The sequence below is a fragment of the Lissotriton vulgaris genome, chromosome 1_1 (genome assembly GCF_964263255.1).
Source record: "Lissotriton vulgaris chromosome 1_1, aLisVul1.2, whole genome shotgun sequence".
Taxonomy (NCBI): domain Eukaryota; kingdom Metazoa; phylum Chordata; class Amphibia; order Caudata; family Salamandridae; genus Lissotriton; species Lissotriton vulgaris.
In genome coordinates, this window is record NC_141685.1 from 1,061,425,370 (window position 1) to 1,061,449,727 (window position 24,358).

Here is a 24,358-nt window from a genome sequence, read left to right on the forward strand (position 1 = left end):
GCACCTGAAAAGCAGCAAAGCCCCTGCTATTACTAACCTACTCAGCCCTCCCCAGACCTTCAGCTCAGGAGCACATGAACAGAGGTAAGGCCCCTGCAATTAGTAAATTAATCAACCCTCCAGGCCTTGGGAAAATGTCCTGGCAGGGGAGCACAAAACACAGCTTTCTGGGTCATCCAAGGTAGCCAGGTAGCCAGGGGGGAGGCTGAGGTGAAGCTGGTGCATGGGAAGTGCCTTCCCAGTGTGTTCTGGCAGTTTGAGTATTTACCATTTACTGTAGTATTACCCTTGTACCTGTGTATGGTACCCTTTTCTAAATTGCACACGTCACTTTTCTCTTGTAACACACTGGTTGCTACCTCTCACTTTTGTTTGCTTTAGATACTTGCACAAGTGCCACCATTGCCTACGTAACGTTTGTTCTTGTGCTGGAGTGTCTGCCATTAATTGCAGTATTATACCTCTACTTGTATTTTGTACGCTTTTGTAACCTGCACACATATCTCCTCCTGTAATGTATCGTTTGCTCCTCTTGTATTTTGGTTGCTCACTATTGTCACTTTTGATTCATGTAACTTAACGTTTGCTTTTGTAATTTGTCCACTTATAATTTTCTCCTCATGTATTATTGCTGTTCCTAGAGTGAAGCGCTCTGACACCTTCGGGTAAAGTCCGCGCTATATAAAATCGCATAAATAAATAAATAAAACAAAAAAATTCCAAACATCACCAGTCCCCCACAGCAAGACCCATTCTTCCTCGCCCACTATGCCCTGAATGTGAAAGGCTGTGGGAGAGGTGTTAAGACTAACACCGTTTCTGGGCTGCATGGGCACCAGGGGGCAGAGGTGCAAATGGCTCAAAGGCCTGAGAAACACCTGGCCCCCAGGGAGGCCGATTATTGCAAACAATCACCCCTCCCCAGCCCAGCCTCAGCTTAATTGCTTGGCAGGGTAGGGGTGAAGGAGAGCCCACAGCTGACAATCGCTGTCTGGCCGCACAGCAAGGCTGCTTTCATTTTCTCAGTCACTGCCTCTTTGCACTCTGTGGGCCGTTTTTTTCCCCCCTTTCCTAGTCCACTCTCTGTGGACTGGGACAGGGGAGAAAAAAAACGGCCCACAGAGGGCACTGAGGCACCGGCCCTTCGGCCCATTCCCGAATGCCCGCCTTGCCAATCCGCCCCTGATTGGAACCCAGTATATGGTGCTTACTGATACGTACGTTTTAGTGGGGTCTCCAACAACGTTCTAAATATTCAAAATTATGTATTTTTTCTACAAGAAAGGATTCTCTTCAAGTGTATCCTAGTTGGTTTAAAAGCATGCCCTATATAGTTTTTTTTCCTTGGATTCTGGATAGTGTCCAAGAGTATCCTAGTTTATTTAAATAAACATTTTTTTACTACTACCAAACAAATAAAATCGTAATATCTAGAGTGATTAGAGACACGCAGTAGCAGTCCGCGTTTGAGACAAGCGGTGAGGCGGGTGGGCGCAAAATAAAAATAATTTTACAGAAAAAAACAACACCTTACTTTCAGCCATCGGTGTCTAGCTTCCCAGCTTCAGGCACACTGGCTCCCAGAATGCCCTGCAGCTGCTCTCATATGAGAGCATCTTCAGGATTGGCCTGAGCGCCCTCTCTTTGTACTCCAGGACAGACTGGGAGTCTGTGCCTGCTCTCTCCAGCCCTAGAAATGCAGCTGGGGTTGGAGAGAGGTTTGCTGCGCTTGGTTTGGGTGGACAAACTATCATACACAGTGATGGGAGTGTACTACCTTTAACCTCCGTGGCGTCACCCTCCAGGCCCGGCCTTAAGACTCAGCGGGAAAGGAGAAATAAAAGGTGTTGTTTTTTTCCCTTTCCTGCCATTTTTGGGAGTGAGACGATCCCTCGCCATAACTGAGGAGTAGCTACATTGTGTAATTATTTATCTAATAGGATGGACTGGAGAGGTGGCAGAGTGGCAATTGAGTTTAGGAAATCTCTTAAATGTTGCACTTTCAGGTGAAAGAGCAATGCTCTTTTACTAGGACCCTTGTATATCGTTCCCCAGACTATGCAAGTGAGTTCATCAACTCTATTCCCCTCGCCCAGAGTCACTATGCCAACGTTCCTATCTTGGGCGACTTTAATATCCAGTTGAACAATCCCAAGGATACCATAGCAGCTAAATTGACTGAGGTTCTGATGGACGCTGACCTCAAAACCACTAAAACATATTCCACTCACAAAGCTGGTCACAGGGTTGATGCCATCTTTGCGAACACTTCACTGGTCCTTGAGAGTCCAAAAGAGGTCACATGGTCCGGCCACTTCATTCTACCATTCTCTTGGTCCTGGGAAATCAGTTAGGAAGAGAAGGGATCTCTATTATTAATCCTAATTCTGCCTGATATAAAATCAATATCCCCCTTCTTAAAGATACTCTAGATTGCACCAGACCTACCCTAATGGGAGATATTAAGGCTGATGTAAATAAGATGCATAGTTGGCTCTCTGAAGCGGCGTCTATTGCTGTGTCCACAGTGATCAATAGAACCTCCCGGGCTAAGCTTCCTGTTCCCTGGTTCACTAAGGAACTAGCTGAGAGAAAGGAAATCCTGCAAAAGACGAACGCATATGGAGAAAAGATTATAAATGTCTCTAGCAAAAGACAGTAAAAAATGCCCTCAGTACCTACCACTCTAACTTGAACATATCATGTCACACTTTTTACACTAACAAAATCAATAATACTAACAATACGAAAGAAATCTTCAAAATTGTAACCAATTTTACTGATCCTAAATGCACTGCACCCCATTGAACCCTCAATCACCCTATGAACCCAACTAAGCACCTTCTTTGAAGAAAAATCCATGACAAACTTAAGTGCACCATCTAGTGAATCTACAAACGTTATCAGCCTCCCCACACCACAGGCCCAGGTTAAACTCTGATATTTTCCAATCCCTGAATCAAGGAAGTAGGAGGCTTGATTGCTAACAGCAAGTCTGGCTCGCCCCGTGATCCCCTACCTCCTCAAGATATTGGTCTTCTAGGGGACTGCCTACGTCTTGCATTTCATTATCTATTCACTATTTCCCTACAATTAGGGTCTGTGCCCTCTATTTGGAAAAAGACAAATGTTAGGCCCTTCTGAAAAAACCAAATGCAGACCCTAATGACCTAACAAATATCCTATCTAAGGAGCTCATTATGATGGCAGGCAACAGTCCGCCCACCATCATTGCGGTGCTGGGACAGCCCGCCAGATGAGCGGCGGTCCCACCACAGACAGACAGACAGACAGACAGAGAGAGAGAGAGAGAGAGAGGAGCTGGTATATTACTGAGAGTGCAGTGTGAAGTGAAACGTGAGTTTAGACGGCTTGGCGAGGGTCCCAGTACCCAAGGGTAAATTTAATTTAAATAACTGGCTGTTTAACATCTAGAACCTGAACTTCTCAATGCACTGGATTATCAGCGCCGGGAAACCCTTTGTTGGGTAGCTGTAGCGCTATACAAATGAAATAAATAAAAATAAATAACTGGGCCCCCTGTCAGCGGTTAAAATAAGGCTTGGGGATGTTTAAGGGAGGCGAGCTACTGCCCCCTACATCCATCAAATGGTCGACATGTATCAGCCAGTGCCTTAAGTTAAATCTGGCTTTCCTCAGGACCTTTTAAAATAGTGTGTAGTGCAAGTTAAAAGGAATGTAACGCAGGCTATGTGTTACACTCGCTAAGGTGTTTATGTAAGTGTGAGAGGGGATTCCCTTCTCATATATGCCTGTACCGACAACATTGAAGACCTAGACAAAACATGTAAAAATAGGAGAGTCAAAATTGGCGTCTTCGCCACATAGTCATATATACAGAAGGCCGAATCTACAGTGCTCAGTGGGTAGACTACAGTCGGCATAAGTGTAATGGCACTGGTGGTACCATTAGAGTGAAAAATCGCAACTAATTGGGGGTGGTGTCGCTAAAACACGGGTATCACACATATCATCATCATCTCATCTTTATTTCGGCAACGTATTGCCATAAAAGATACAAAGAAACATTACATTGAAAACAGCTAAAAATAATAAGATAACATTATAAAATCAATTTATACAACGAGGACCAGCCTCATACATACAAACATTACTACTGTAATAGATTTACAATTTAGCTGTTGTCATACGTCCCCAATTAATAGGTGTCTTCTCTTGTGCCAAACTATTCAGATATTTGGCTGTGGCAAAAACTATAAGCCCGGATAAATCTATTTTGAAGACCCAATATGCATGCAGACATTGGGAAAACACCAGGTTTTTACACACCGGGACAATCCATTGCCTCCTAGCCTGCGCATAAGCATTGCAAAAGAACAGTATTTGCAGCTCAGTTTCCTGCTCTAGTTTACACCCTGGACAGTGGCTCGGCGAGGACACAGAACATTTACTGGTATAAGCTCGGATCGGCAAACTGCCGTACCTCCATTGAAGGTACAATTTCCTAAGGGTGATTGGAAATATAACATCTAAGACAGGTTCGAACCTGTAAATGTCATTTGCCATTAGAAATGATGCCGTTAAGGTGACCAAGCCTGTACTTTGTGAGTGTGCAGCAAGTTTGCTTTCATTATACAGTGTGGCAAGCCGCTTCCGTGAGACCCTAGAGCATGATGGCAGTGGATCGAACCATAAGGTGGGTAGTCCTAATCGCCCTAGTTCATTTTTTATGTAATTTAACCAAGGGATTTTCCCAGCATTTGGGAGGGTAAGGATTTCCTGCAATTCTGACCTATAGTTGAGTAGCTCTGGTACAGACCATAACCTACACCAAAATATTAAAGGCCGTAGGCCCAATTCTTCATCAAGGAGTCTCAAACCCAAATCAAGCCTCATTGGCCACAAGGGGGTGCTAGGGGGAAGTGATAAAAGCGGTCTAATGAATTTGTGCTCTGTTGCTACTAAGTCACGTTTACACGCGTAGCCCCAGAGTTCGCTTCCATACATAGCCACACCCCTGGCCTGTGCTCTGTAGATCTCTAACGGTGGGCCAACTGGCTTGGAGGAAGATTTATTTTTGCTTATGAGCTTAATAATTCCTCCTGCTATTTGGGCCAACTTTAATTGAGATTTCTCCTGGTGGTGCCCCCACAACATCTTTTCGTTTAGGGTAATCCCCAGGTACTCGAAGGTTCGGACCCTTTCTAGCCTGTTAGCACCAATATACGGATTAGGGCGAGTTTTAGTTGGTGGATTGAAAACCATATATTTGGTTTTCAATGCGTTGATTTCAAGGCCATGATCTTGGCAAAAAGCCTTGAATCCATCGAGGACTCTCTGTATCCCCATTGGCGACTTGGACAGCAGCAGGGTGTCGTCTGCGAACATAATCGCCGGCACCCTGCTGCCAGCGAGTTTGGGGGAGGAGTCGTTTTCAACCCCGTTCAGATGGGCAATGACCCCGTTGACATAGAGGTAAAACAGGGTCGGTGCTAACACAGCCCTGTCTTACCCCCCCGGTCAACGGGGAATCTATTGGATAGAGTTCCCCCCCCTGCCACATCTGACCTGCGCAAAGTTATCTGTATGTAGTTGGATAACTATTTTTAGGAGATGTTGCGGGACCCCCAGGTTAGAAAGCACAGACCAGAGTTTCCTACGGGTAACAAGATCAAAGGCCGCTCGTAGGTCAACGAATACAGTATAGAGGCTGCCACCCTCCAACTGTACCGTTTTCCAAAATAAGAGGGCGAGACGGAAAACTTTATCTATAGTGGATACTTTATTCCTGAACCCGGCTTGGTAGGGGCTCAGAATCTTTTGTGGGACCTCGATTAAGCTGATGGGCCTATATTTGGCTGGGAGCAGAGGGGAACCCTTCTTAAAGATGGGGACGATCTAGGCACCGACATCCCTCCTAGGATTGCATTAAATACCACCTGTAGGTATGGGGCCCAAACCATTGGTTCGTGTTTAAATAAATCACCTGGGAGTTTATCCAACCCTGGGGCTTTTTCTACAGAGAGTCTAGAAATAGCTGCCCCAACCACCGCCGTGATGAATTTATCAGACTCCAAAGATGGCATGAGGGTGGAACCTGCCACTAGGTCTACTTGGTCCCCGGACTGATCTACATCGGCCTGCACATACAAAGATCGAAGTGGGCCTCCCACACACTGGGTGCAATGTTAGCCCCAACTGCTGGAGTTGGATCAGCAGAGCCGCTTTTGACAATCTGCCAGAATTTTCAGGCGTCTCTGGATTTGAGAGCACCCATCATGTCCATCCACTTGTCATTGTCCCATTCGATCTTGGCGTTCTGGATAAGATGTTTATACTCCTTCCTCTTAGCCCTGATCAATATGAAATTATCATGTTGCTTCATGGCCTCCAATAGGTCAGCTTTGGCCTTCCTGCAGGCAGCGTTATACCATGAAGCAAGCATCCTCTTGCCTTTCTTTACCCTCAATACTGGGTTCAATACCTCGGCTAAGATACCACACAACTCCAGATGAATGTCCCCCAGTTCTCTATGGCTCTCTACAGACGGGGGTTGCTAGATAAGATCTTCAACTTTTTGTAGAACTGGGACAGTCTTCGCGTTCAACCTCTGAATATCTTTAGGGTTTCCTATGATTTTAGGCCATCTAATTCTACACCGATTGTTAGATAGGATCATACTAGGCTCCATGAAATCATCGCCCCCCTGAGTGGAAATAGTAACACCCGGCACCGCAAATTTTAAGATCCGCGCATTGTGGTCACTTTCATCTCGGGGGATTACATTGAAGTTCACAACTCTGACCCAGTCACAAGTTTCCACTAATATATAGTCCAGGCAAGAATTGTACCCTGGTTTGTTAAAAGTCGTTTAGGGGGGATATCTCCGCTGGCCCGGCCATTGCAGGCCCTTAGAGAGTTTACTAGGGTCAAGCACATAATTTGGGTGGCTAATGGTGTCCAGGACTTCACTGGGGGGCCTGCCAGAGGAGGGATTCCCCATTGGTCATCCTCCTCCATGGCTGCACCATCCAGAAATTATGGCAGCGGCTCAAATTGACAATTGAAGTCTCCCCCAACCACATACGAGGTGCCTTGGGGGATGGAACTCAGAAACAAGGCTAATTCCTCAATTGTGCCAGAGACATTTGCTATACCCACTGGTCTTGAATAAACATTGACCAATGCCAGTTTAACAGCATTTGGCCACTCCAAAAGTACGCATTGAACGTCCACAGAGTTGGTTTCGAGAGACCTCGCCTTATACCCCAGATGGGAGCCCACCCAGATAAATAGTCCGGCAGACGGGCATCCCCCCCCCCATTTCGCCAAGATTGAAAATGTGGCAAACCCCGTATGCCAGTGGTCTTCCCTAGCCCATGACTCCTAGAAAAGGCAGACATCTTGTGCATCTATAAATGACCCCCAGGCGGGGGGAGTCAAGTTTATTAGCCAGTCCTGCCAAGTTCCAGGAGACAATAGAAATCGGACCCATATCACCCATATCTTTGTTGGTGCAATTGTTTGGCCCATTTACATCTGGGTCAGGTAAATCCCAAGTGACATGCAAACGATTCCGGTCACAAGGGATAGAACTCCTGTTGTTGGGACTGGGGAAGATTTTTTCACATGCCCCGGCTAGAATGAGTGGTCCGTTATCAACATCTCGGGTCCCATCTTTACTCGAATCGCTAATAGTAAGCGCCCCTACGCCGCGAGTGCAGCTGATGCCATGTCAGTCGACCATGTCCAGGCAACTGAATCTGTTGGGGTGCAAAAATGGACTATATGGGCCGCGATAGTACGGCGAGTTCCAGTCACCTCTCCCGCAGACTCTTGGTGGCGGCCTTGACCAGTCACCCCTGCGAGGTCTTCTGGGTGTTACCCATGACCAGCCCTCATCCGTCTCATCCCCAAACCACTCAAATTTGTCAGGATAGAAGGTTGACAGAGGCAGAGTTTGTATAGAGGTGTCTGGTGAGGCCACAGGCCAGTTACAGATGTGGGCCACCGTCCTCGGGTCCCTGAAATTTATCAGGACACAGTCACCAATGGAATTTTTCCTTGTCGAACCCATCCATGGTACTCGCCTGACTAACAATCTCACTGTTGACCCCGGGGGGGGGGAGAGGTCTATATTTATTTAACCAACTGAGGACCTTATTTTTCAAAGATGTAAAAGTTTCATTAGTAGAAGTAGCAAGCTCAGGAACTCCGCTTAGGATGACCACAAACGGAGCTGCCTCAGGGGTAAGGTGAATAGCTCGCTTATTACTATGGGTTTTACCCTCCAAGACAGTTTGCCCCTCTGACACCATGGTCCTAGTTATGCCCAAAGATGGATTACTAGAAGGGATAACAGGAGGAGGGGGTTGGGAAAAATGGAGGTGGAATACTCGGGGGAGGGGCACTACAGGAAGAACTATCCCCACTACGGTTTCAGCCACATGATTATTAGCCGACTTCCCCTGTTGGTGATTAACTTCCTTAAGATAATCAGCAATAGCCTCGGTTGCTTCTTCTATTCTTGTAAGCCTGACCTCCATTTGAGAGAGTCTAACTTCAAGCAGGTGAATTAAAGACTCAAGCAAACTGCCCAGGTTGTTATGCTCTGCTGAGTCTTCACCCGCCCCTCGGAGACCATTAGTAGATGTTAAGCTAACTGAGAGTACTGGCTGATTATGAACCTGTGTATTGGCTTGGGTATAGGTATCTAAAGGTATGGGCTCACCTTCATTTCCTCCCCTTCTTATTATCTGTAGGATTATGATGTTTAGGGACCTTCGCCTTTTTACCCCCCGACGTATGTGGCCCACGCTTCCTTTTGGGGATTGCTCCTTCCCTATGCCCTTGGTGAGGTCGGTTATGTAAACCAACATTCTCATTTACAGATGGTGCAACTACAGTGCTTGGTGATGGGACTAACTCTGGGGTAACGGAAATGTTCAATGGGGAGTCCCTCGGTTGAACCGCGGTACTTTCTTGATTTGATGGAGTAATAATTAATACATTTGCCTCCACTGGAAGTTCCAGTTTAGCGGGGGTTAAGGCTTTGGCTATATGGCCTAGGGAGGATCGCTTCGCGTTCTCAATTCCCAGGGAAAGTCTGCGCTCCTGGGTGGCAATTTCATGTGTCAAAAGAGAATTAGCTCTAATGATAAAATTGTCCATAGCACCAACTGTGTGTGCAGCAGAATTTGCCGCTTTGCTCCTGGTTTCTCGCCCGCCATCTTATAATTAAGTGGCCACAGTCCCTATTCAGGATCAAAGTCAAATCTTACCCCTATGTAGCAGCTGGATGAATGTCCCAATGCAACAGCCAAGAGGGGGGGCCAGGTCCGGTCTCAATCGTTCTCCAACGGGCCCACCCTTGGCCCGGGCTTTGCCCGGTGTCCGCCCATGCTCGTCCCAGCGTGCGTGGTTGTGGGTGGAGCTAAGTAGGAGGAGGCGGGGCGGGAAGAGGCTCCAGCTGCGGCGAGTGGCAGGCCGCTCAGGATGCTGGGCCTCGCAGTCCCGTGCCCGTCCTCTCTCTCCACAAACTCCAGGTGAGTTTAAAGCCCCAGGGAAACACAGGGCAGCCTCCTCATCAAAGTCCACAAACTGTTTCCAAATACGCCAGGTTAGTTTAGAGCCCCAAGGAAGCACAGGGCAGCTTCCGCGTCAAAATCCACGGCTAGCGGCAAGGTGTTTTATGGCGCCAGCAGGGGGGCGGTGCTCGAGCCCCACTGCAGGTGTGGGCTTGAGGGGGGATCCTGGGAGATGAAGTCCTGCGTGTGTGTAGCGCGCCTCTAACTCCCGCTTGGACCCACCGGCTGTGGCGATGTGGCAAGGATTCCACTAAGTGCAAAAAGCAGTTCCCAGCGGCAAAGAGCACTTCGTTTTGGCAAGAGTCAGGCTACACCTAGAGCTGTGGAACAGTCAAAGTTTACCTCCTGCACCCACTGGAGATTAATGCCCAAACACACTTGTAACAGTGACACCGCTAAATAAATAGCCTGCGGTACAATTCAGTAAGCAAGCCTCTCAATGAGCGGACTGCACAGCAGTCCAGTCCAAATTTGTCTCACCGCAGAATATTACCGACCGTAGGCGACACCAAGGACTCTGGGAGTTGTAGTCCCCTGTCACCAAGGGAACACCGTGGCAGCAGGAGTTGCAGGCGAGTGTGGGGTGGCGTTGCAGTCTCCCCAGGACTGATCTCAAAGGAGGTAGGATGGCTTCCAACAAAAACAGCAGAGCAGAAGAGGGATACTCTCTACACAGTACACAGTCAAAAGTGGCAATCACTCAAGACCTCCAGTCCCCAAGGCAGCGCAGTCAATAATCAAAGGTAACAATCCTTCAGATAAGGTTATGCAGGTGTTTGCACTGGAATAATGTTGCGCTCTCTTTGCGTGCACTCATGGATCGCACCCACCACACCAGTGCGCTTTGAGGAAAGAGGGGAGTGGGGGTGAGAGCGACAATGTTCTCAGCTTAGGCCCCCGGGCAGTCCGTACAGTGTGGGCGCAACAAGAATGTTAATTTTGTGCTTTCAGGGCAGGCGTCTCTCGTGCCTCGGGCGCCCAGCAGCAAACCCCCAGGCCTCACAGTCTTACCGGCCAAAGTCGGGCTCGACCCGGGGCAGGCGCAGGACCTCCGTGCCGACCGCAGAAGAGAGCAGGCAGCCCCGTCCGCAAGTCGGGTGGGCAGAACGGCCAGGAGAGGTTCCAACAGGCTCACCACTGGGAGCGGAGAACATGGGAGGCCCCGCTCTCCGCCGTTGTTACTGGAATTCCCTCAGCATACGGCATGCTACACCGCCCGGAGTAATGGCCCCATCCAGAAACGTCAGAACTCCGCTAAACGCTCCCGCTCGGCCCTCAAATCGGCCACACCACCGTGAAGATGACAGCGGTAAGCGGCGGCAGGTGGGGAGGGGGGGTTGGGGGAGGGGGGGGTGGTGGGAGGTTTCAGGGATTTTCTCTCGCGGCTCACCCCCGGTAACCTCTTTGCAGCGGCAGCACAGCACAGCATATCACACATATGCAAGAGGTACAAAGTGTGATGGGGCGTAAGTAAATGTTCTTACGCTTAGATTTTTGCAGCCACTGCTTCCAGGAGTGAAGCGGTAATTGGTTGACTCTGTAGGAAAAATAATGTTGGCCACTGGGGGTTAGAGACCTGTGGGGAGGAAAAAGCGCTTACCCAAAGTTTGTTGCTTGGAGGTTGTCATACTCACAGCTTTTCTGGTCAGAGCCTGCCTTGTACCTGTTGCACCATCCTCGTACTCCGGTAGAATGAGCTGGAGTCTGTTGCTCGTTTTTATATGCTGGCTGATTGGATCAACTATCGGCACCTGTAACGGGGAGTAAGGGTAGATTTACCGCCTTTCCACGCATACTAATAGCCTAAACGATGCGATCCCCTGGAACTCGGTCACATGTGCCATTACACTTTTGCCGACTGTAGTCTACCCACTGAGCACTGTAGATTCGGCCTTCTGTATATATGACTATATGGCGAATACGCCACTTTTGACTATCCTATTTTTACATGTTTTGTCCATGTCTTCAATGTTGTCGGTAAGGCATATATGAGAAGGGAATCCCCTCTCACACTTAGATAAACACCTTAGCGAGTGTAACACATAGCCTGCGTTACATTCCTTTTAACTTGCACAACACACTATTTTAAAAGGTCCTGAGGAAAGCCAGATTTAACTTAAGGCACTGGCAAAAAACATGACGACCATTTGATGGATGTAAGGGGTAGTAACTCGCCTCCCTTAAACAACCCCAAGCCTTATTTTAACCGCTGACGGGGGTCCAGTTATTAAAATTTAATTTACCCTCAAGTACTGGGACCCTCGCCAAGCCAGCTAAACTCACATTACACTTCACACTGCACTCTCAGTAATATACCAGCTCCGCTTTACTCAGGCGTCGCAGCACACCCGGGACACATTAGGTGTCACTGGGTGGGCCCCGATGATGAAGCATGCCACCAACTAGGTTGGTGGGTGAGGGCTTCATGAACCCACCAACGAGGTGCCCATGACAAATCTAAACAGAGTCTAAACAATATTGGTCATATTTAGCTAGTCTCTGTTGATAACATAAACTACGGGGACTTGGACTGGCTTTCTAGTCCTCTCTCTCTCTTGATACGCGCAGACTTAGGCAGCGCACAGCTGCCAGAGTTCTAACCAGAGCCATGGCGGAAAACCATGGCCTCACCTTCAGCGAGTATGATGTGAGTGACATACTCGCAGACCCCTCCTTTCAAGCAGATTTCAACATTGCTAACTCCATAGCCCAGACCACTGATTGGGAGACCTTAACAGAGAAAAAGCGAAATAGAATACGACCCATCCTCCATGGAGTGATCCTAGCCCAACACTTAAGAACCAACACAGCGCCAAGGGGCCTCATCGTCACTAACGCACCCAGGATCTTCCTAGATGACCCCACCTTCCGAAAAGACTGGGCCCAGATCGCCTGGCATTGTACCAGGGACTGGATGGTACTTTTCATCAAGACGGCCAAACGTCTCTCTGACGCCATCCTCATTGAAATCCAAGCAACAGAAAGCCATTTTAATTGCGGGGAGGTGGGAGAGGGGTTGGGTTGTTATGAAGGAACGGGGGGATTCATGGGAGGGGAGGAAAATAAAAGCGGACTTGTGAATCTCTTGCTAGATGGCTGCAACTGTTCATGCGATAATGGGACTGGTGTTTTATTACTTGATGCCGCCCGACCTCCGGGATGTGGGCTTAAAGGCCGTGTATGTAGGTAAACGAACAATGTCGGGCGTTCACGTCAGGAGAACAGCGCCAATATAAATGTACCCTGTGTATCATAAGTCTGCAATAAAAACACATTTAAAAACATTTTTAAAAACAGAAAGCCATTTTAAAGCCACTTTAACGGCCTACAAAAAGAAACTCAACCATCAAAAACAGAGAAATAAACTAATACAAGGAGCACCTGACAAGCAAAGATCAAAAAGTTTGACAAAGATCTCAAAAGATTTAGCAACGCTAAAACATACCCATACTCTGAAGATGACTTCACCCCACCACCCAAGACCCCGAACGCCTCTGACTCATCGGCTGATGACATTTCTGCCTCCAGTGACTCAAGCAACAGCTCATGCAAACGAGGCGGCAGAGTTCGACGCGGCCAACGGTGGCCCAACAGGTGGCAGGGAGACCAACAAGGACAATACTACGGACCCTCCCACAACTTTGGCCCCATGCAGAACCCGTATTTTGGATTCCCACCCATGTATCCCCCGGGACCAATGCCACTCTTCCCGGGTAATCCCGGCCCCCACATTCCTTTTTTAGGACAGGGCCGAAGATCAAGAGGCAGGAGAAGACAAAACCAGCAACAATCGCAGGTGCACTGGGCCGAAGAGGAAAACCCAGTGAGCTCCAACACCCGCCAGAAGACGAAAGACCAACCGGGCACCAGCAAACAATAACAGACTCAAACCAAACATCATTGGTATTCAATTTATCCAGCACGTCCTTAACACCCAAAGAACAAGCAGTACTGGAAAAAGGTCTATCATTCCCCCCCACATCAAGACTTGACAAATTCAAGTTACACGTGGAATTGGCAGAGTTCCTCAGACAGCTTATACTCAAGGCCTACTTTGAGAAACCGACAATTGACGACCAACCTGCCGATGAGAACCCAAATGTCACAGGCTTAAGGATAAAATCCACCTTCAATCCACCACTGTCTACAGTGCCCCCAGAGATCAGCACTTTTGAGCTGGCAGTATACAACGACGTTGAAAACCTTAACCCTACTAATCATTTCAACAACTAGTCCAAAGAGGAAAGAGACATCATCCAACGCCTCAAGACCAACCCCTCAATCATAATTAAACCAGCTGACAAAGGGGGGTGGGGGGGGGGGGGGGTATTGTCCTTCTAGACAAAAAAGATTACGACACGGAATGCCGCAGACTGTTGAGCGACACCAGATATTACAAAGGATTGGAACACGATCCCACGGATACTCTTCAAAACACTATCCAGACACTAATAAAGAATGCCTGTGATGCGGAACATATCTCCAAGCAAGAGGCAGAGTACCTCTGCCCCATACTTCTATACTGTACCCAAAGTACACAAAGGCAAAGTCCCTCCACCGGGCAGATCGATAGTGTTGGGTATCAACTCGCTCCTAGAGCCCCTGTCACGCTTCTGCGACTTCTTTCTCAATCTGCTAGTGCAACAAACGCCCAGCTATATCAAGGACACCAAACACTTACTAAAAGTGATCAACAATATGGAGTTTAACGCTGAGACTCAACTCCTGGTAGGGTTGGACATTGAAAGCCTCTATACCAGCCTGCCCCAAGATGCCACAATAAAAGTACTCAGGGAGTTCCCATGGCCATACCACACCCCCAGGGAATTCATCCTCCAATGCGCCACACTGGCACTAAAAGAAAATTATTTTGAATATGAAGGAACCCTCTACCTCCAGACCAATGGCACATCCATGGGCAGCGTTTTCGCCCCAAGCGTGGCAGGTCTTTACGTTCACCAATTCGAACGCACGCATATTGCCGACAGCACAAACACCTATGCCAACCACATCCTCGCATGGCGCCGCTATATTGACGACATCCTTGTGATATGGGAGGGTCCACAAACATTGGATCAATTCCTCACCTGGCTCAATGGCAGGGACCCATACCTGAAGTTCACCAGCACCATCAGTGCAAACCAACTTGATTTTCTGGACCTAAACATAACAGTCAAAGATGGCAGGCTAACCACGATGACCTACTATAAACCCACGGCCATAAACTCCCTACTCCACTTCAGAAGCTTCCACCCCCGCCCGCTTAGGGAGAACCTCCCATTCGGGCAGTTCTTACGTATACGCAGGAACTGCAGTGATATAGCAGACTATAAGAAATAGTCCGCTGAACTATCTAAGAAACTGGAGGCCCGGGGCTACCCACCAGCAATCATATCCAAAACCAGGAAGGAGGGCTAGGATCCAGAATAGAGAGGCCCTCCTTGAAACCACAACGAAAGTAGAGCAGGAACAACCTATCACCTGCGTCACGACATAAAATACAGCCTCCAATAAGGTAGCCAAACTCATCAAAAAGAATTGGAAGATCCTGAATTCTGGCCAGAGACAGTGGGACCTACCTCGTTTTGCTCACAAGGGAAGCAACAACTTGAAGGACCAAGTAGTTAACACCCGTCCGAAAACTCTGAACACACAGGAACCCAACACCATTCTGAACACATGGGGCCTCCCGAAAGTAACTGGACACTATCCCTGTAATGATTGCATTGTGTGACTTAACAACCCACACCAAAACCCTAACCCTTGAACCCAACAAAGTGTGGACACAACGCAGGCACACCAACTGCAATTCACGGAACGTGATCTACCTCCTCACCTGCTCCTGTGGTCTCCGCTATATCGTCAGGACCACCCGCAAAATACGCACTAGGATCACTGAGCACAGAAGCACCATCAGGTGCAAGAAAAACATCAGTAAATTAACCAACCACTTCATCACCCATGGCCATACCCCCAATGACCTCACATGGACAGTCATCGAACAAATACCGGGGCAGGCACTAGACAATGAGAAAAGACTGCTGAGCAAAGAACAGCGTTGGATTTACCGTCTTTCCAAACATACTAATGGCCTAAAGGATGCGATCCCCTGGAACTCGGTCACATGCTGACCGAAACCTCCATACAGAGGCCTAGACAGGTACTCATTCCCACCCTCTGTTCACCCAGCTGTCCTTAGGACCTTTACCCAACTAAGGTCTCTTCTGTGCCCAACCCGGTCCGGGTTTTGACACCAGACATACCCAGCCACATCCGCTCCCTAAACGCTCTGTGCTGTTCCATTGTTTGTGATCATGCCAACCACATGGTCTCCCTGATATCCTCAATCAGCATTATTAACAATGCCCTACCCCGCCACACCGGGTAGTGCAACCCGCCATACCCGCCCCTCCGGCGCTCTGTGGTTCACCTGGCCTTTATGTATTTTCCAAAGTCCTCCTTGGTACCCCAAGCCCGCTTTACTAACAGCATCACGGCACATGCCCTACTCCGTCACAGGAGCACGTATGTAATAGACCCGTACATGCGCCACAAACCAATGTCCCACCACTGCACATGCGCAATAGAAGCAATCAGACCCGCGCATGCGCCAAATACTAGTGCCTTTTCACCGCCCATGAGCAGATAGCTAGGGACACACCCGGGGAAGTCTTTCTACCCTTACTCCCAGTTACAGGTGCCGATAGTTGATCCAATCAGCCAGCATATAAAAACGAGCAACAGACTCCAGCTCATTCTACCGGAGTACGAGGACGGTGCAACAGGTACAAGGCAGGCTCTGACCAGAAAAGCTGCGAGTATGACAACCTCCAAGCAACAAACTTTGGGTAAGCGCTTTTTCCTCCCCACAGGTCTCTAACCCCCAGTGGCCAACATTATTTTTCCTACAGTCAACCCCTTACCGCTTCACTCCTGGAAGCATGGCTGCAAAAATCTACGCGTAAGAACATTTCCTTACGCCCCATCACACTTTGTACCTCTTGCATATGTGTGATACCTGTGTTTTAGCGACACCACCCCCAATTAGTTGCGATTTTCACTCTAATGGTACCACCAGTGCCATTACACTTTTGCCGACTGTAGTCTACCCACTGAGCACTGTAGATTTGGCCTTCTGTATATATGACTATGTGGCGAAGACACCAATTTTGACTCTCCTATTTTTACATGTTTTGTCCATGTCTTCAATGTTGTCGGTACAGGCATATATGAGAAGGGAATCCCCTCTCACACTTAGATAAACACCTTAGCGAGTGTAACACATAGCCTGCGTTACATTCCTTTTAACTTGCACAACACACTATTTTAAAAGGTCCTTAGGAAAGCCAGATTTAACTTAAGGCACTGGCTGAAACATGTTGACCATTTGATGGATGTATAGGGGGTAGTAACTCGCCTCCCTTAAACATCCCAAAGCCTTATTTTAACCGCTGACGGGGGCCCAGTTATTAAAATTTAATTTACCCTCGGGTACTAGGACCCTCGCCAAGCCGTCTTAACTCATGTTTCACTTTACACTGCACTCTCAGTATTATACCAGCTCCGCTGTAATCAGGCGTCGCAGCACACCCGGGACACATTAGGTGTCACTGGGTGGGCCCGATGATGAAACATGCCACCAACTAGGTTGGTGGGCGACGGCTTCATGAACCAACCAACGAGGTGCCCATGATAAATCTAATCAGAGTCTAAACAATATTGGTCATATTTAGCCAGTCTCTTTTGATAACACACGCAATGTCAAATTGGTATGCACTGCGTGGCAGGCCCCACGCGGTGCCTGCCACACTATGAAATGCAGGGTGGTACCATGGGTACCCTCCCAGTGCACCCCCACCAACACAAAGGGGACCAGCAATAGGGCCCCAGAATCCAGTGGGATGACCGCAGCGAAAAGAGATTTCCTAATCTCCACAGCGGTGCCTGAAAGGCACCGCCGCAATGCTGGCCTGTGTTTTGGTTCCGCCAGGCAGGCGGAAAAGGACCGCCTTGCGGAATCGTGGCGGACTGACTTTCTGTCTGCGGGGGACATTGTGGGATTCCCACCGCCATTCTAATTCAGCAGTTTGAATGATCTGTGTGATGGTGGAAGGACAGCCACCGCCGGCCCGGCGTTCCTTCAGGCATCCTAATGACCCCCTAAGTCTCTGCTTCCAGGGGCAGCTAAAATAATACTTGAAAAAAGTGGTGAATACCCATCTGATTCATTTCCTAGACAGCAACAACCTTCTACACTCCTTGCAATACGGCTTTAGGACCAGTCACAGCACAGTCAGTTTTGATGGACATTACATCAATTTTTTTCTTGATGGTGGTCAGAACGCCACATAGATTTTATTATACCGCTCTGCAGCTTTTGGCACCATCTCACACGAAACCTTGCTATACCATCTCCCCCAGATTGAAGTGGGGGGAAAACCTTAGTTCTCGTTAAGTTTCTTTTTTGGAAGATCGAGAGCAAGCAGTTTGGCTGAAACTCAGCTATTCTGAAGCTGAAAAGTTATGTTTGAAGTACCTCAGGGCTCGGCCCTGCGTCACCCACTTTTTAATATCTATAGGACTTAACTAGCATATCTTATAGACTCCTTTGGGATTAGTGTTATTTCATATGCAGATGAGACGCAATTACTACTGACTTACGACAAGCCAAATAAATCCTCCCAACTTCACTGCATGTGTAGCCGCTGTTATGAGTTAGCTGAGGTCTAATGCTCTTCAGTACAACCCTGACAAGACAGAGTTCCAGCTGTTTGTGAATAATCCCCTGCCTGGATGGTCTTCGGCCTGGCCGTTTGCCTGTACTGGCGCCCCCAGATAATATCAAGAATTTTGGAGTCCTTATAGACACCAAACTATCCCTCAAGACACAGATCGCGGCCGTAACCAAAAACGACATGCTGGATTCTCACGAGTTTAAAGAAATTCTTTAAATTTCTGTCCTGAGAAGTCCAGAAAACCGTGGTACAAGCCATGAGTCTATGCAAACGTTTTGTACCTTGGTATGCCGGACTACCCAATATAAAAGCTTCTTACGATACTGAATTTGGCTATCAGTCTCCTGTTTAAAGTGCCTAAATCGACCTCTCTATCTTACTACGCAACTAGTTACACTGGCTACCAGTGAAGAAGCTGGTTATTTTTAAAGGACTGACAGTAGCTCAAGCCGCATTTTATAGGACAGGCCCCAAATATTTATATTACAGACTGACACCCTATTGTCCAAATAGAACCCTGAGATCCCAATCATCATTTCTGCAATCTGTACCTCCTACTAGACGTAAGAAATGGGATGGCATAGCTTGCTTAGTCCTCACAGTTAAATAATGGAATGCCCTTCCGGTTGCCCTGAGAAGCATCCACGACACTAAGACATTCCGTAAATGTTTGAAAACCCATCTGTTCAATGACTGAGCTGGTCCCCCTGCTGTGTGCCTAGCGCCCAGACACTCCAGTATAAGTGCCGCATGGAACAAATCCCCCTTTTTATTCATTCAATAGAAACTTGCACTTTAATACAACCTGGTCCTCTAACTTAAGACAGTGCAAATCACATTTGGCATTAAAAAAAGATGTCACCTATATAGGGCCTAATTAACCTGACCCCGTCATTTTGGGCAATCTGCTGTTTCTGGAAGTATATACAATTAGCATCATTGACCAAGGAAATGAAAACCATATAAAGTTGATTGAGACTGTGACAAACTGATTGCAATTGTGCTAAGGAGAAGAAATATGCTTTACCATTCAAGACACCTGTGCCTTGATAGATGAATGGTCATCATGAAGGATCTCTAGATTTTTGCTTTATCCCCCAGCAAACATCCCTCCTTTTTCCGAAGAAGGGAAGGGCAGAACCATGCAACTTAAGTTCTTTAATTGACCTTGCGTACTACACACAAACAATTGCATTGTAATTGATTACAAATGGATAATTCATTAGTTGTTCGACTGCTTTAACCTAGTAATATTACTTGATAATGAACTGGCTGATTTCAAAGCTAAAAGTCAGAGGTTCCTAGCACCTCATTAAGCCATAATCAGTATCATGTGGTATAAAGTGTACATTTAAAAACGTGATGGTTCCCATACGTTTTAGAGTTGCTCAATTGATGTTAAGACGTAATAACTGATGATCTAGCATGAAGTCTCAATGTATTTAAGCGAGTATTCATATATGGTATCTTTTAGATTGCTAGCCAAAAGTGTGCCTTGAAAGTAGGTAGACCGAGCAGTCACCTGAACTGTCGTCTTCATGTCTGAATGTATTGCTTTATGCCGATCTGCAAGGCATGAAGTTAATGTAATGCTAAAGCATAAAGATGGTATCAGTGAAACGCAACCAGACACCAATATGGCTGAGGTACTCAGATTTACCCAAAATTGTGGGATTCTTCCAATGGGCAAGCAAAACGGTTAGGCAAAAATTAACCCCCATCACTAACACATGAAAAGAACACATTCTATAATAGAAATATTAGCAGCTGGTGTATGTTTCACTTAGTCTGGGCTGAACAAATTTGACAACTAAATTGTTTTAGGTTTTATGATGATCAGGGATATGTATTTCAACTGGATTTATCATTTTGAATTTTGTGTAGATTTAAAGTGACGCAGTATAAGCGCATTCCCTCCATGTCTCGTGCGTTGACAGCTTGCAGGTTCTCTCTTGCTAGGAGCTTTACTCCTGGCATGGGCACTGACCAAATATATTATCAGGGGGACACATTTTCGAACATTTAGTGACCAAGAATACATGTGGTGCAACTATATCAGGAGTACCCCTCCTTGAAAGACCTCTTTGAAAGGATATACAAGTTGAATGGACTTACCACTCAGAGGGGATAACTTACAAAATAAGATGGCTAGCAAACCTGGAGAGTTATGTCATGGATACCTTCACCCCGGCATAAGGACCTCACAGAAAATGCTGATGCATGTTTATTCGCAAAAATGCTAGCTGCAACAGTTGTGATATTCCGTACCCTTTGACATCAGAGATTGAAACCTAGGGCCACATTTTATCCCTTCTACATCATCTTATTTGCTGTTGATACATACAAGAAGGAGTTAACACAATATAAACTAAATAATCCGGGGTCTTAAAGTTACATTCACTTTCTGGCCCTTTGTCAGATTTCATTGCCCTGAAGACTGCAGGCAGCAAAAGCAGTGCTATTGGTACAAAGGGTAAGCCAGGTGTAGCACCTGGTATCTATTGCTGTCCCTGATTTTCATCACCCCTTCATCCCAAAAATGCACGAGATGGTAGCGGTATTTCTGAGTGCCATTTAAGCATCTCCACCTGACACACCATCCTTAACAGGAAGCAGTGTTTACTTATGACAATAGTTAAATTCCTTCCTTTCCCTTTCCTACCGACAAGGACGTAATCTACAAAATGGGTACCCACAACGGATCTTTGGGACATAGAAACAACACTCATAATAATCATTTTGTTAAACTCACATTTTTTGTTTAATAAATTCTGATTATCAGAATAGGGAGATAAACCCATGCACCCGTCTAAGGCTAGGTAGAAATGTAATAAATCCTGGCCGTAATCCACACGTTGTACAATTTAAAAAACTGTCAAACAGTGGCTTCAATAGAGGTACCCAGAGGAGCATTCTTACCGGGGGTGCATCGTCCTCCACTCAACAGGTGCCATGGGTCACGGTCTGTGGCCACCAACAGGCAGTTGGGGTCCCTTAGGTAGGTACAGGCGCGGCTCAGTTTGCGGAAAGTGAACTCTTCGTCGTAGCCCACCAGCACTGCACTGACCGTGGCGTCGCTGTCCTCCTCGCCCACCACTCTTAGGCCAGCATTCCGCAGCTCCCTGAGTAGCCCAGGACCTCCAATCATGAACACCAGAGGGGCGTCTGGCGCAGGCTCTTCATGGAGGTCTTCTTCTGGCTCATCAATGCCACTCTCTCCAAGGAAAGAAGAGTCTATGGGCGCTGCATTTGTGCCATCCCCTCCTTGCAAGTTGGATGGTCTTTGCTGCTGTTGGGGCTGCCACGGCCCTGTGATGTGAAAAGCCCGTGACCCCCTTGCAAAGTCCTGTTCGTCTTTACTCGGCATCCTTTGCAGATCATAGACCCCGTGGACCACCTTGTTGTCCAGCGCCCCCTCTTGCTGGCTCGACTGGCTGGTTAAATGTGCCCTCTGCTCTGTAAAGGAACCTTGGGCTTGTGCCTCCTCCTCGGTGTCCCAGGGCCCCTGTCCATCCTCCTCTGGTTCCAAGGTAGTGTCCTTGGGTCTTTGGGAGTCTGGGGTACCCTGCTTGGTCCCCTCAATGCCCTGGCTGCCTCTCCTCAACCCCTCCTCTGCGCTTACGCCGCCTCCGAGCAGCTGGGCACGCAGGTAGCGGGCTGCACAGTGGCCCGAGGTGTAGACCTCCGGCTCTCGCACGCCGCAGAAGCCCAGCTCACGGAAGCGCTGGCTTAGCTCTGCGCGACTACGGCGGCTGTTGTTCGACACGAAGATGGCGGCGCCGGGTCCGCCCCGCGCCTGCAGCGCCCTCACCACCTCTCGCGCCCCCTGCAGCGCGTGCTCGCCCTCCCATAGCACCCCGTCACAGTCGAAGAGCACAGTGCTCGTCCCACCCAGCACCTGGCGGGCCCGCGCCGGTGAAAGGTGGGGAGGAAGAGGTAGCTGCGGCGGCCCGGGAGCCGCCATCATTAACACCGGTCGAGGAGGGAGGAGCCAATCACGAAGTACCGCATGCGGCCCGGGGAGCCAATTGCAGCGCCTGTTTCCACGGCGACCTATGGAAGAACAGTAACGTTGACAGATATCCTATCACAATAGTGCAAAGGTGACAGCCAGCCGCTCGTGGAATAACCAAGATGACAGCTGGCCAATGAACGCAGCAGGGTTGCCAGCTGATCTATCTTAAGATGGGAATAGTAACAGTTAATGGAAGAAATTGAAGCTAGTAAATCCATACCAGGTATAGCTCAAATTCTAATAAAACTGGACGGCGCTAATAGAATCGATACTGCTTCTAAAAATAACTAATATATATATATATATATATATATATATATATATATATATATATATATATATATATATATATATCCTGTAAATTCTGTATAAATACCTCTACATACAGGACCCCTTTTTCAGATAGAGAATATACATTAGGAGAACACTATACGTGCAGGACTGACCATGCAGTATGTGCTCAGATGTAGCTGCAGTTTGTGCTATGTTGGTACCACGAAACTGCAAGTACATGTTCGCATCCTGCCATTCTGCCTTCGTGCCATTGTAAATTCAGACCCAGTTTACCCGGTCGCAAGACATTCCAAAGCTGTACATGACAATAATTTAAAATGTCTGCAATACTTTGTCATTGAAGCAGTACCCCTCAATAAAAGAGGTGGGAACCGGGAGAAACAGCCACGCCAGCTAGAATCTAAATACATTGTAGAACTAGATACTAAATTTTCGTCTGGGCTGAACACAGTAAAAGATTTACACCATTTTTTATAAAGGGGATTGTTACATACTACCTTACGTCTTTACCTGCTGTTTATACATTATTTATTTATTTCCTGGAACTGGAACTGGAACCCTGCTCCTGCGTGAGCTCCCCTGGTTCTATGTTCCAGATTCCTTGTTTGACAGTTGTATCCTGATCTCCTGTCATTTGGATGCGCTGTGCCCTTCTTCCTTGAATAAACCTCTTTTTGGATATTCCACTGTTCCTGTTTTACTTTACAAAATTGGCGACGATTTGGAGAACTAGAAGAATATTTCTGCAGCATAAGGGGCACAGGAGCGAAAATTCTTCTTTAAAATATCGAACCCGTCATCTGCATCGTTTTGAACCTCATCGGCCCGTGGTAACTAAAAAACTGTGTGTGAAGATCTTACCGGCAACTTCCTGGTGCGTACATTGTGGAAATTCTTGATTTATAAAGATTTCTTCGTTTTTGAAACATCGTCTCTCCGTTGCCATAGTCACCGGATCTTCCTGCAGCAACGTCATCACGCACATTTCTACAGTTGATGTGCCTTGTTTTTTACGTATTCAACGACGTAACAAAGCATCTGATTTTGATGACGCTGGTTGTTCTCCGAAGGCTAAAGCGCTCTATGCTGACGTATTGTGCACCAACAACTCTGACGCGCTGAAAGCTGAACGCGCTGTGCACTACAAGTCTGACGCGCATCAAGAAGTCTGACGCGCTGAAAGCTGAACGCGCTGTGCACTACAAGTCTGACGCGCGTATGCTGGTTTGTACTTTCTAACCGAAAAGCGTATACTGTCATTGTGAGCCTTCGGAAAGACTCGTCAAAACGTCATAGTGTCTGTTGGTCTCAGTGAGGGATTTTTGAATTTCCCTAAATGTTCATCTTTTTATGAGAGCCTTGCAAGCATTTTTAATCCTTATAATTGATGCTCATTTTTAATTTTTATTTATTCACGCTGAACGTTATCACTTTAAGGAACGTATTGGCATCTACAAGACTGTACTCTGCAACCTCCATCATTTTTAGTACACGACTTGAGGCAGTTTTATGCAGCTTAGCAATCTATATATCACTTTAGTAACTGTTATACCTAATCTGTATTTTTAATTGGTCATTTGGAGAGTCATTTTGAAATTTAACTGGTATATGATTTACATTTCCTTCTAGCTTTTGTGATTATATTATTGATGACAATGCAATTTGATCCTCCCAGCAAATTTTTGCAAAGTAAAGGTGAACCGACTATTCCATGGTCACGATGGAAAGAAGAATTCATTACATAT

At 47.2% G+C, this 24,358-nt stretch overlaps 1 protein-coding gene across 1 annotated transcript in view; it reads right to left on the reverse strand.

Annotated features, from left to right (window-relative positions):
* The window catches only part of PDXP (pyridoxal phosphatase), a 50,106-nt gene extending 27,816 nt beyond the window's left edge, over window positions 1-22,290 (reverse strand). Inside the window, exon 1 of the mRNA XM_086963018.1 lies at window positions 21,224-22,290. Within this exon, the coding sequence (XP_086819144.1) occupies window positions 21,224-22,271 (1,048 nt within the window). The 5' untranslated portion in view covers window positions 22,272-22,290. The remainder of the gene's footprint in view (window positions 1-21,223) is intronic.
* Between the last annotated feature and the right edge of the window lie 2,068 nt (window positions 22,291-24,358).